The 13715-nt window shown below is 38.5% G+C and overlaps 1 protein-coding gene across 1 annotated transcript in view; it reads left to right on the forward strand.

Moving 5' to 3' along the window:
- The window catches only part of slc38a3a (solute carrier family 38 member 3a), a 55030-nt gene that overhangs the window by 23142 nt on the left and 18173 nt on the right, over positions 1–13715 (forward strand). The window contains 1 exon segment of the mRNA NM_001098765.1: positions 10521–10709. Coding sequence (NP_001092235.1) covers positions 10606–10709 — 104 coding nt within the window. The 5' untranslated portion in view covers positions 10521–10605.

A 13715-nucleotide genomic window follows, 5' to 3' on the forward strand; every position in this document is an offset into this window, starting at 1 on the left:
ACTTCTCTTTCCGGAAAATAGCCAGAACGAATTTACCGGTATTTTCAAAAAGGACCTGTTCACACATACAACCGTTCCGGAAAATTGCCGGCAATTTTCCGGAAAGGTCTGTATGTGTGAAAGGGGCTATTGTCAATCTTTTAGGGCTCTATTTTAACAATCTCGGTGCAAAGTCTAAAGAAAATGACACAAAAGCATTAAGGGCGTGTCCGAATACACTTTTGCAATTTTAAGGATGTAAAAAATACGTTTTACGCACTGGTGCATGGTCTAACAGGGTTGTGCTTATTCTCTTGATGAGTTATGAGTGTGATTTGAGCTTAACTTGCATTAAACCACTCTCATCTCCCATTGCCTCTTAGATCAGTGGTGTCACGCCATGGCACATTTACTATTTACATGGCAGACTTTGTAAGTGAAAAAACTGAACGCTCCACTAGCGAGAAAATTATTAAACAGACCATCTGCATGAGCCTGCTTCAATTGACCTCTTTACTTTCTTTTTACTTTACTTTTACTACTTTACTTCTTTAATTTCGTATATAAGGACATTACGCACTCCACTGAAGACATCCATTAGCCTACATATTTAATTTCGTTTTTTAGCGCAAAGATTTGTTTCAAAACTATTTCTAAATTCAGGTTTAATTTCCAGCAAACTAATAAATGAACAATAATAACGAAGTGTGTGTTCAAAAAACCACACTATATTCAAACTCACATCTTTATGCCCCATAGTGACGCATACATCTCCTAAACATGACAGATGGACAAATCTAAACTTGTTTTTATTAAAACAAATATATGCATATAATAATAATATTATACAAAAGCAAACTTTCCTAAATAAACTGAAAAAGCCCCCGACATGAAGTATGTATTTTATATTTTTAAAAAGTAATAATTATTGTAACATTTTAATGCTTTATTTTTTATTTTTTCATATGTAAAGATATTTGTGTATTGCTGTACATCCTGTGTGTATTAAGCATGTGTAAGCATTTAAACCTGCATAGGCACATAATTAACACGCTCTGTGCTGGACTTTAGACCAGCTTTTTGTTGGTCAATGGCACTGTCTATTTAATTTTCTCAAAATAGCAACGCGTCTTAACACACCTCCTTTCTAGACCAGCATGACCATCAGTCCAAGAAGTGGCACAAATGGATTTGCTATTTAAACAACATGTAACCCAGGTTCATTCTGAATATGTACCTCTATACATTTCTGGAGACCATTAAATACGTCCCAGGAGGTACATTATTTATTTTTATTTTTATTTTTTTGCAGTTCAGGGCTCGAAATTGCGACCATTTTGGTCGCATATGCGCCCGAAAATTAATCTATGCGACCTCATAATATATCTGGGAGCATTAGTGCGACTGCAGATAATGGTTGTAGTGCGACCTGTTTTGATTTTTTGTAAAAACGTGCTGAATCGCTCTTCCCTGCCGCTATATTGGTTCATATTAGCTGTCATTCACTCAAGGTATTCCGCTGTCAGATGACAGGGAAGAAGCTTTTATGACCACGGGAAATACAAACGGCTGAAGAGTAAAAACTTAAAGCACACAGGTTTGCAAACCCCACCTAAAGTTGAGGCGCAGATGAAAGCGATTATGACACGTCACGTGGTGAATAATGATCCGCCAGCTGTGATCAATCGAGTTCGCGCTTCTTGGAGAAGGTGCCCGAATCTCCATGCGTTGCGTTCACTGCGTGTTCAGCGCAAATGTCTGCTAAAAGTCAAATCTACTACTGTACATATCATCGCCAAAGATGCTCGCCTTTACTAAGTTTACACTGAAACTGCGGCTCATAACAAAGACCGGTATTGCGCCGATGGTTAGTGCAAGAAACCTGCTCTGCCTGCTCATAAATTGGGTCGGCTGACTCGCCAGCTTTTCCACAAACACAGAAAAATGAACATCAGCTCAGACTGAACATTTAAATTGACGCAAACTGAAACCAAAACTTGAGAGTTTTAGAAGTGAGACTTTACTTTCTTTTGTCTATTCTTGTTTGAGGTGTATATTATTTTTTTATTTATTTACTGATGACTGCTTTGCAGCTTTCATCATTGAATTGAATGATTTATTATAATCTTTTGTTTGTTTTGTTGCAGAAATATTATTTATTAAATTGACATGCATATAAAAACAGCAGCACAAAATAAATATTTCTTACTGCAATGCTTCATTTTTGTTTGATGCAAACTATACAATTATTTTTCATAAAGTAACTGACATTTTATAGCAGATAACATACATTTATGCACATTTAAGGTAGTATCATAATGAGAAATGGAATTCATTGTTACTATTATTGTCATTTTTTATCATCATTAATATTCTATAGCCTAATTATTAGACCTTCATTTTGGAATTATTGCACACAAATATCAATGTCTTCGCAGCATTAGTTAGATAGTTGTTTCTGGTTTTTGTCAGTCCTATTGATGTTGTTTTAAAATACAATAAATCCCTTAAAAAACAATTTGCAGCTGTGCTCATTCATTTTTGGTGGGTGCTCCTAAATTTTTTCTGGTGCTCCTAAAAAAATTTTGGTGCTCCTAAATATTTGAAGTTGGGAGCACCGGTGCTACCAAGTAAAAAAGTTAATTTCGAACCCTGCAGTTTTTGTTTTCATAAATCCACCGCTGTGCACGCATTTTGAGATTTCAAATTTCTCTCGCGAGTGCCATTCGCACCTGTTGTTCTCTCGTAAATCCACCAGAGGCAGCTTTCCACTGACTGTTTGACTGGCTGAATGACTGACCGATCGACTGACCCACCCACTTCCTTCCCTAAACCCAACCAATAGTTTTTTTAAAAAGCACAGAACGAAAACTCTGTTATCATTTACTCATATTTAATAGTATATCATTGACCAATAAAAACAACCAACTGGCCTACTTTTTTGCCCTAATTTTGTCTGATATACAGTTGAAAAGGACTAATATTATTGACCCTAAATTGTTTCTTAAAAAATGTATTTCTTGCCGAAAAAAAACAAAACAAATAAGACTTTCTCCAGAAAAAAAAAATATTATAGGAAATACTGTGAAAAATGTCTTGCTCTTTTAAGGATCATTAAGGAAATATTTTAAAATGAAAAAAAAAATTGGAGAGCTAATAATTTAGATTTTTTAATTGTATATAGATTTTTCTCCCTGTAACCAGTACATGAAGCAAAAACAAAACACACATCATTTATTTTTAGCAATAACCTCAATCATATTTCTTGGAATGTGATGAATCTGTCAGAATAGAGTTAATCTGAGATTATAATCCAGATGGTACGGAGAACATAGAGAGTTGTTCACAGCAGTTTCCAAATCCTTTCATCAGTTAATTAAAGACCTGGGGCTGTTTGAGTCTGCAATTAGCCTGGATATTACAGTGCAGATTTAATGAAGTGAACAGCAGAGGTGTGTAAGTGTGTGCCAGCCAGGTACACGTACGTGCAGCTGCTATGTCTGTAAGTAATCAGACAGCAGGGATCATTTAAAAGAGCACGACACCAAGCCACGTACACAACCCACAGCTCACGCACATCTGAAAGCTGAGGGCGATCATTCCAGCACAGTGTAAACCCCTGGACCGAGTGACGTCCTGAAGCAGCTCTGCACACGTCACTGATGCTGGGGAGTTGCATCAGCTGTATCACTGCTCTCGCTGTGTTGTGCCAGTGCCAGATTTTTCTCTCTGCATCTCCATTTTTATCTCAATTTGTATAGTAGGTAACTTATGTAAATGGATTCTGTGGTTATGGAGTCAGTGAGTTAATTATATGAACATTGTTTAGGTAAGATTACGGCCGTTTCACCCAAGAAAGTTATGCTGCATGTGTTTAAATTTAGCACTGTCTTAATGTCACGAGGAGATATGTTCTGCTTACTGTTTACGTTATTAAACGTAGGTGCAGAACATATTTTTCAAAATCAGTCAGTTTGTTATGGGGATCCTAATGTCCTACACCAAACCTTCAAAGGTTTGGACTGAGTAGGATTTATTATTATGAAATGATTATATTTATTCTGCCAAGCCCCTATTATGTTTTTTTTTAATTACCTTCCATGCAGTGTGTAACCCAGCTTTAAGTGAGGTGAAATATCCAGCTAAGGCTTAAACCTGAAAATGCATCGTGTTTAAAACTATTGATTCATCTATAAAAGAGTAGACTCAGAGTGGTTTAATTGAATTGTCGGGGTAACGAATCTTTAGCCGTGAAGTCGATACAGAACAGGAAGAAAGAAGACAAACACGGTAGCAAAAAAAAGAGGAAGACAAACACTGAAGCAGATCCCAGTTGAATCAAGTCGCAAAGACACTGTGCTCTGAAGTGTGAGGGAAAGTTAATGTTACTTTCCCTACCCAAAGATGAAGTTGTGAAGAGTTAGTGGTTAAAGTAAATTTGAGCAAAAATACGTCAGTATTATAGCCCCAGCCTTGTGCTGTGTTCCCATCATTTTTCTGACAAGTGCTTCAGCAATCTACATGCTTAAAACAGGGGATTTGTCAGCCGTTTGTTAAAGGAAGGATAAGAAAAGACTATTGATCAATGGGACTTTGTCAGAGCTTGACAGGAACTTTACAGTACACAGTTCATGGATCAGTTCCTTCCTCTATTTCACAAATGTAAGTAACTTAAGTGAGATTAAAATGGTTGCGTCCTTGTTTTCTCTAGCTTGTAAAATGTATGTTTAATTGTGTTTTGTAGCTTGTAACAGCTCCGCATGGCTTGTACTGTATCTGGTTAACTCTTTATTTTCACATTTCGCGTCTAAAACCATGTAGAGAACATGATTTCCTTACGGATTTAAATGCGACTGTGAGCTCGCGATCCATTGTTGTTTGTCATTCCTATGACCACCATCTGCTTACAAGTGTGGCGGTCAAGTTTCAAAATAGTTCAGCTTTTGCTGCTGTGTGGATTAATACTGAATGTGTGTCATTGTTTTTTACATATAGTTAAGAAAAGAGCAACATGCTGGTGTTTGATTGCATGGCTTTAATGCACTCCTGCATTAGATCACACATACACTCTGCACTCTGACTACAACAATATTGATAAGCCGTGGTGGAGGATTATTAGGTAAAAATAAATGCATATTATAATACAATGAATGTGTTTTTTGACCTTGCATGCACCCATGATATTAAGGTGAATATTTATTCTTTCTCTCTACCAGCAATCCCTGCTGGTGCTGGGACTCGAACCCACAAAAACCTTTGGATCCCAAGTCCAACTCTCTAACCATTAATAATATAATATATATAATGTAATGCTGTGTTATTTTGAACTTTCTGTTGATCAAAGTCTCCAGATTGTTAAAAATAATGAATGCTAAAGTAACAAGAAGTAACAAATGTTAAGTGAACATTCAAGAATATGTGGAACTATTACTAAATAACTCTAAAACTTGTTGAAATGTATTTATTTGTCGATTTAAAGGGATAGATCAACCAAAACTGACAACCCAGGCTCATTCTAATAACGTACTCATAAACATTTCTCCCTCCTATGTAAATTACAACCCTAGAGCCACTTTTTTGCAGCTTTTTTTGCAGGAGGCAGCTGTGTATGCTTTTTCAGATCTCGAATTTCTCTTGCGAGTGCCATTACTGCCTGTTGTTCTTGCGAAAATCCACCAGAGGCCACTGTCGACTAACTAACTGACTGACTGACTGACTGACTGACTGACTGACTGACTGACTAACCGACTGTTCCCCCCACCTTCCCCCTTCCTTAAACCAAAGCAATAGTCTTTTCAAAAGCCTCAATTGATTCACTCAGCCTCTTCCCTAAAGCCCTCGCCTAATTTTACCATGTTTTCAGATTTTACTACACCCTCACCCTATTATTTTCTTGTTTATTTTATTTTTTTAGCTTGTGTTTTTGTCTTACCTGCTTTGTGGAACTGTCCTTCACCAGACTGAAAATACTATTGTCGCGGCCAACTCCGCTCTGCATCTCAAGTCCACCGACATACAGAGCTAACTAGACAAACTGGTAACATTGGAAAAGCCATCCACATGCAGCTAAGCGGTCAGCTGGTAAGTGAGAAAAGGAATGGTGACATATCGCCCTGTATCGTTTGTTTTAAAGAGGAAATGCAGCCATACATAGCTCTTCTACATAATTTGTGATATCCAGAAAGGTATATAGGGCTACGTATTCAGAATGAGCCTAGTTTGTCTTTTTCTGTTGAACACAAAATACTATACTGAAGAATGTTGCTCAAAAAATCATTCCATAGTCCCACAGTATTTTTAGTTCCTACTATGAATGTCAGTGACCAAGATTCTTCAAAATATAGTTTTGTACTGAAGAAAGAAATTCTTCAAAGTTTAGTGCCTCTTGAGCGTGATTAAATTGAGATGAAATGTTCAGTTTTGAGTCCTCTTCAACAATCTTTTTAAGTTAACTTTTTTCATAACCACCTACCAACCTCTAAGAATAATCTACCAGATCGATACTCTGACCACGTCACTAACTATAAAGCAAAACCCTGGTGACCAACCTTTTAATTTTAGCTCTCGCAATTTTAAATGAAACACATTTAATTCCTCTCGATCGTCTATCTGTGTTCAGCTTCTTTCCACCACTTCTCTAATCCATTCTCAGTGAATTCCTCCTATTCTTGCATTTTCGCTGGTGTTAAATCCCATGACAAAGAGGGATGAAACACTCCTAATAACAGTAATTCATGGACACTTTAAACACATTCGAAGGCTGTTTTTAATGAACATTGATGTGTCTCTGCAGCACTTCTAATAAGTGCTTTTCACAGGCACAGAGCTAAATCAGATCCTGACAACACTGCATCACACCGCAACAAATGTACCGTTCATGCTCTTTTGCATGTGACTGCTTGATGCCATGCAGACATAATGAGTACAGATTAGTGCCTCGTTTTGAGAAGGTGGGACATTGTTGCGTCATAAGAGAGGTGGTAGCTCTCTGAAAGCGTGAGTCTGAACTAGCATGTTTAGATGAGCAGACAGAGTGTTTAATCCACGAATAAACTTCTCATTATTCAAGAAACTTAAGCTATGACCTAGTTGGCAAAGCAATTTCATCCCCAGTGTGTTGCCACACATCGGCGCAGAATGAAAACAAATTCTGTGTTTGTTTTTCAGCCTCGGCTGAAAGTCGTCGCACGTTCAGGCATAGCGTGAATGGAGCTGCTATTATGCGTTTGGATATGCCACAATGGGACCTGCTGAGGTTAACTCAATTGACTCCGCCCAAAAGCCTTGAACTCCTCCAGCCAATCACGTGTCACTGTCTGTTTGTTAAAGCCAGACCAATGTCTGTCTGATTAGCAGAATGCATGAAGGACAGACTGGTTCTCCATTCAGCATCTTGGCAGAAACCTCTGCCCCCATCATAGGTCCACTTCCTATTTCATGAGCCATTCCCGAATTTAAGGTTGACCGTTTTTTTCAATCAGGAGGCTCGATGAATTACCTTTTCAGCCCTTCGAGTGCCCTGGCGAGTTTGAGCCGAGGAGGCCCCACTGGTATAATGACGCTTGGCACAATCACTCTTCTGTTCCTCCAACCCTGTTCCCAGGAAACCACACAGCATGCACAATTGCGTACCGCGCTTTGCTGCCCAACCACATGGCTGTGCAGCAAGCCGAGTAACGTGGCATCTCATTGGATGAACCAGAGTTTATCTTCCCACACCGATTCGTTTTTTTAACTACTATATTATTTCACGTTTGCAAGCGTAGAAAAGGAGCTTGACGAAGGGAGAACTTGAGGTTATGCCAGCCTAGAGTTTCGAGCATGAAGAGAGCATGACTGTTATGTTAAGCTTCTCCTAATTAAAAGCAAAGGAATGGGGAAAAAAAGCGAGATGAATGGACAAAGAGGGACAGAACTGGTTCTGAGCTGGTCATAGCTGGTTCTGCTGGCTTTCATGGCCTTCCTTAATGGACCCGCTGGTTTGGAGTGTAGGTTCCCTCCCCTCCTTTCCCCCCATCTACTTCTGTTTATGCTTTGTAGCTATCGGATACTTGGGTTCTGTCCTTTCAGACCAGGATTGAGAATACCAGGGGGCCTGGAGACACATGTCAGCTTGTGCTTTCAGGACTTAGCACTCCAACAGGTCCATCATAAGTAGCCACAGGGTGTCAGGCACCAAAGCAGGCAGGAAGAGACCACAAAAACAGCTATACAGACATCAGGAGCCATATAGAGAAAGGAGAGAAGCGAGAACAACAGCTTTCAGTAGAGTCAGAAAAGTGATGACTTATTCAGCTGGACGCTGGCGGTGTGAAAGGTTACCGCTTGTTTTGCAGAGTTCATTTAATGGTGGCGGAGGTTTTGGTGGAGCTATTTTGTCATGCAAGAAGGGAGGAAAACATGAGAGTAATACAGAGAGACATAGAGGAAGTTCTTGGTCTGCAAGGCCTATTAAAGCCTGTTGTTTCAGAAAGTTCAGGTTTTGTCAGGCTGTCATTCAGATTTGGTTCTGACACACTTTGCTTGCAACACATGACACCCTTGTTGTGCTACTCTAACAAATGTCAGTACTCAAGGGATGATAGTTGCTTTTGAATGCCTGTATCCTCTAGCCCAAAATTGACTTAATTGTGTATGCTAGTCAATGGATAGTCTTTCTAAGTCTACATCAAATCTTTATCCAGTGTTTGGCCGATCTCCTTTGCATTAATGCATGCTATAGCACTTCAGGTGGCAATTTTGATAATACTTTTGTTTAAACTCATTTTTAATCAAACCATAATATCAAAATGGACAATTAGTCATTCATTAATTTTTCTTTGGCTTAGTCTCTATTTTAGGGGTCGTCACACCAGAATGAACTGCCAACTATTCCAGCATATGTTTTACGCAGTGGATGCCCTTCCATCTGCAACTCAGTGCAATCCATTCACACTCATTCACACTACGGCCAATTTAGCTTATTCAATTCACCTATAGCGCATGACTTTGGACTGTGGGGGAAACCGGAGCACACGGAGGAAACTCACGCAAACACGGGGAGAACATGCAAACTCCACTCAGAAATGCCTACTGGATCACCCGTGATTCAAACCAGTGACCTTCTTGCTGTGAGGCGATAGTGCTAACCATTGAGCCACCGTGCCACCAAAATGAACAAATATTTATTTTATAATAAGCATTTAATTAATTAAAATATAGTTGTTTTATTTATTATTTGCATGTAATGGAATTAACAGAATTCTCATTTTTAGTGAAATATGGTCGGTAAGTTGGTATAACAACTCCAATAGAAAACATTGGTGGAGATAAAACAATAAGATTGACATTGAATTCATTCAAAACAGGATTATATTTTCTTACCAGCTAAGACATGCAGTATACTCGAAAGGCACATTGCATGTCTTAGTTGGTAAGAAAATACAATCACATGTATGTTTTATGACAAAATCTGACATTTTGGAGCTCAACAAAGTAAAAATCTTGTAAGAAAAAAAAAAGCTTGTGTAGCTTGTGTTCCTAACATTTAGTGTGTTTCAGTCTTTAGTGAGGCATCTATCCTTTTTCAGGGTCTTTTTGCATAAAAATTACCTTCTCCATTTAAGATTAACCCACCAAATCTTCTTTGAAGGTCCTGTGAAGTGCTTTGAAATGTGCATTTTTTTATTCAGTGTTTGATGTAATCTCAACTGAAAAACAAAGAGGAGGTGGGACATAAAGTAGCTCCTCCCCTTTTTAAAAATAGCCAATAGTGTTTTGTTGTATCACAGCTCTGTCAATAGCCCCTTTCACACATACAGACTTTTCCGGTAAATTTGTTCCAGCAATTTTCCAAAGAGAGTTGTAACATTACCAGTAATTTGCCGGAATGTTGCTCTATGTGAACGCCTAAGTAACATTGCCGGAAAGAGCGCATTTACATTTAGAAAATAAATATTGGATATTTTTCCAGACATATTTAGCTGCTAGATGTTAGTCAGATAGAATTGGGTAGGCTAAATTGTTCGAAGTGAGTGTGTGACAGTTGAGTGTGTGTGTGTATGTTTTCCAGAGATGGGTTGCGGCAGGAAGGGCATCACCTGCGTAAAAACGTTGGCGGTTCATTCTGCTGTGGTGACCCCGGATTAATAAAGAAACTAAGCCGACAAGAAAATGAATTAATGAATGTTAGTCAGATAACGTTTCTATGTTCCTTTTTAACTGTAAAACATGATCGATAAAATGCTTATGATAACCCATTGTTTGTTTACCTTCAAGCTCTGCTTCAGTTGCTTGAAGCGTGTGCATGTGAAGTAGTGCTTCAGTGAGAGCCAGCACACACATATTATGAACATCTCGACTTGCGAAAGTTTTCCTCCATATGTTTTCATCAAAGTTGTTCACAATACTTATCCATCCACAGAGTTTGTAATGTAGTCAAATGTGTAAATATTTAGCTGCGGTTCGTGCTTCTGTATTTTGGATGTCTCTGCGACAAAGAAGCTGCATGAATGTTAAACAAGCTGTGATTTAAAACTGTCTTTTGCATCTTCCTCTTGTAGGGAAACAAGGGACCAACAAAGTTTTTCCAGAAATTCCTGCCTCGCACAAGCACACTTGAAGATTCCGAATAATTGCTCTGAAATCATGGAACCTGCCGAGTTAAACACTATCCCCAACGGGAAGGGGCATGAAGCTGGCGAGGAGACGACTGCGACTGCAATAAAAAGCCAATCAGAAGATGCAGCTCAGTAAGTATGCGCTCAAGGGTGCACTATCTTGTCTGCTTAGTTAAGACTGGTTTATTGGCAGACATCCAATGTGTTTAGTTTAAGTAACATTTTAGAGTTTCAGTTGGTGGTTTAAGCTTTAGTATTTGGTCATTAAATGAGTTGTAGAGGGGATTTAAGCTTTTGTTAGTGCATATAAACCGTGTGTATGAACATTAGTGTGTGTTTTTGCAGTATCCTCCAGCTAAAATTAAAGCATCCAGTCATGTCATCTAATAAGGTGAAGCTTGTCTGTCATCACAGTTGTAAATGTCACTGAGCAGCACAGTTTTCAGATATCACTGGGCACATTCTGTAGCACGGATGTTATGCTCTTACTATACAACTGTTTTTAAAACTAATGTGTCTGTGATTGTGTGGAGGTTTTAGTGCAGATTAACATGGTGTTTCTTCAGCTACAGTACAAGAACAGTTATTTGACAACTATATTTTTATAACCTAACATTTTTTATTTTTGGCTGTTGGAATAAAAGTTAAATATGTTTTACCAATTTTTTTTACAGTACCAGGCATTCAGTCTTAAAATATGTAAATCACTAACAACACAATGGGCATAGCTTGTGATGCATTAAAACATCATCATCTAAATGGTATACAGTATATTCAGCCAAAGATTAACTTTCAGTTTTTGTTAAAACGTTTGACAGTATCAATTTGTCATTTTTAATGGCTCTTGATTTATTTATAAACTAATTTCGAGAGGATCACATGCTTATGATTGATCAAGGCTGGTCCTGCATCAGCTCAGCATATTGCGCCAATCAGATGAATACTGACTCTCTATAAATAACCAGAGTTTTCCACTTTAATCATCTTCGTCTTGAAGAATCCCCACTTCCACCCCTACTCCCCCCTCTTCTCCTGATACGGCGGCATGCCAGCCTAGTGATTAGCACTGTTGCCTCACAGCATGAACGCCACTGGTTCGAGCCCTCATCAGGCCAGTTGGTGTTTTTGTGCGAAGTTTGCATGCTCGCATGGGTTTTCTCCGGGTTCCCCGATATCCTCCCACTGTACAAAGACGTACATCATAAGTAAATTGACTAATCCAAAGTGGCATCTTAAGACGATCTCTTAGTCAGCTATATCTCAGCTATTCCTAACACATTCACAAGCAGGGAAGTTCTCCAGACCTACCTGAGCTCAAACTCCCCACTCGCCCTTCAAATGGGGGGGGAGCCCCAGGCTCAAGAATATTCTGAGCTCAGGGCTCTCTCCCGGGACAGCATGCACAACATGCTTTATTATCAATCATCAGCTAAGTGTGAACTCTTGAAAACGTTTAAACCATTTCAGTGAATTATGCAAAAATTTAAATGTTGAAATGTGTATATATTTGCCTTTAATTAAATGATCTATTAACTACAACTGTTGCTGCTAATCAAGTTAATGTAATCATTTAAAAAATCTAGTGAGAATGCAATGATTTTTTCTGCACAATGCCAAAAATTCATAGTTGAAGAAACATCTTTAATATGAAAAATAAAACTACCCTGCATGTAGAAGAATCCCCCGCGTTTACCCTGAGAAACTGAATTGCTCAACCGAGGCTCATTGAAAATACATTCTTCAGCCTATTTTTTCTTTTGAAACCGCTAAAAGATACTTTGACATACGTTTGACTGCAGTTTCTGTTTAAAATGAATGCTACAAGGCAGTATGTCACCAACAACTTTTGTTTCTTTTCACAGACACATATTATTGAAGGATCATTTCATGCAGTTCTTTGAACAAGACCATATGAAAAGTATAAAACACCTTAACTATGTCCATATTATGTAAATGAAAATGTTCGACACACCTATGTATTTGAATAGATCTTTTCTTGCGTGGTCAGTTTGCTCTGTAGCTAACTTTGTTGTACTTTGTTGTACTTGTGATGGAGAACAATCTATTCGAGTCTGGTGAAACACAGTTCCACAAAAAAAAAAATAGCAAAGCAAAATCAGGGTAAAACTATGTGGTTGAAGTGCAGTTTTCTAAGTGATCTATATGACAAGTGCTGAAGCATCTAAAGCATACAACAAAACACACCCTCAAAATCAAAAAAGAACTAAAAATTTTTCATTTCAAACAAAATAAGGCCAAAGCGAAGTGCTTTTTGAGTTCCTTTTGGCAGTTTGAAACCGCTCACCAAAGCAAACTTTTAGGGGGGTTGCATTTTGACTCCCAAAAACCTCTAAGCTACCATTGGTCCATTAAATTTACGCAATCGGTGGGTGTGTTCTGGAACTCCGCCTACTTTGGTGTGCGTTTACTTCCACCCATGATTTGTTTCTTGTTGCACGAAGGTCAGATGGAGAGGAAGAGCAACAACATCAACACACCGGTGAGTCAAGTACCAGAGCTGGTTTTTACAGAGCAGATCAGATGTTTATGGAACTTTTCTTCTTCCAAAGCCACCATCGTTGTTGTGCAACATTGCACACGAGCAAAGTGACGCATAGACAACTCCGCTTACTGCAGCGCGGGAGTGTCTGAATGCTCGAAAACAGTATATCTTCATCAACCTTTTAGAATAAATTTTTTGCAATCAAACAAATATACAGAGGCCTTAAGTAACTTATTTCAGATTCGTATAAATGTACAAAGATCCCTCTAGTGGATTTGGAATTGGAAACATGCACCCATTTATTTTTTGTTTGGTCAAAATGTAGGCTGAGGCATGTATTTTCAATAAGCCTGGGCTGGAAATGTTCCTGTTAGAGTGTGTCTACATTCAATAGTGTGTTTATGTAAGGGTGTGCTCATTGTGATTTCCCTGTCTCTTACGCTTTCGTGGACGCTGCTCCTACACTGCTCTGTAGGGAACTTGTACCAAATAGCACTGAAAATGCCAGGTACGTCATGCAGAGAGAGGAATCATTAGCAGACAAAAGGGTTTTATTTTGCCACAACACATCCTGCATCTATTTTTAAAGTGCCCACCCTGAGTATATGTTTTGCGGTCTTTGAAGTGCTAGTTAA

Source organism: Danio rerio, chromosome 11 (genome assembly GCF_049306965.1).
Source record: "Danio rerio strain Tuebingen ecotype United States chromosome 11, GRCz12tu, whole genome shotgun sequence".
Lineage (NCBI taxonomy): Eukaryota > Metazoa > Chordata > Actinopteri > Cypriniformes > Danionidae > Danio > Danio rerio.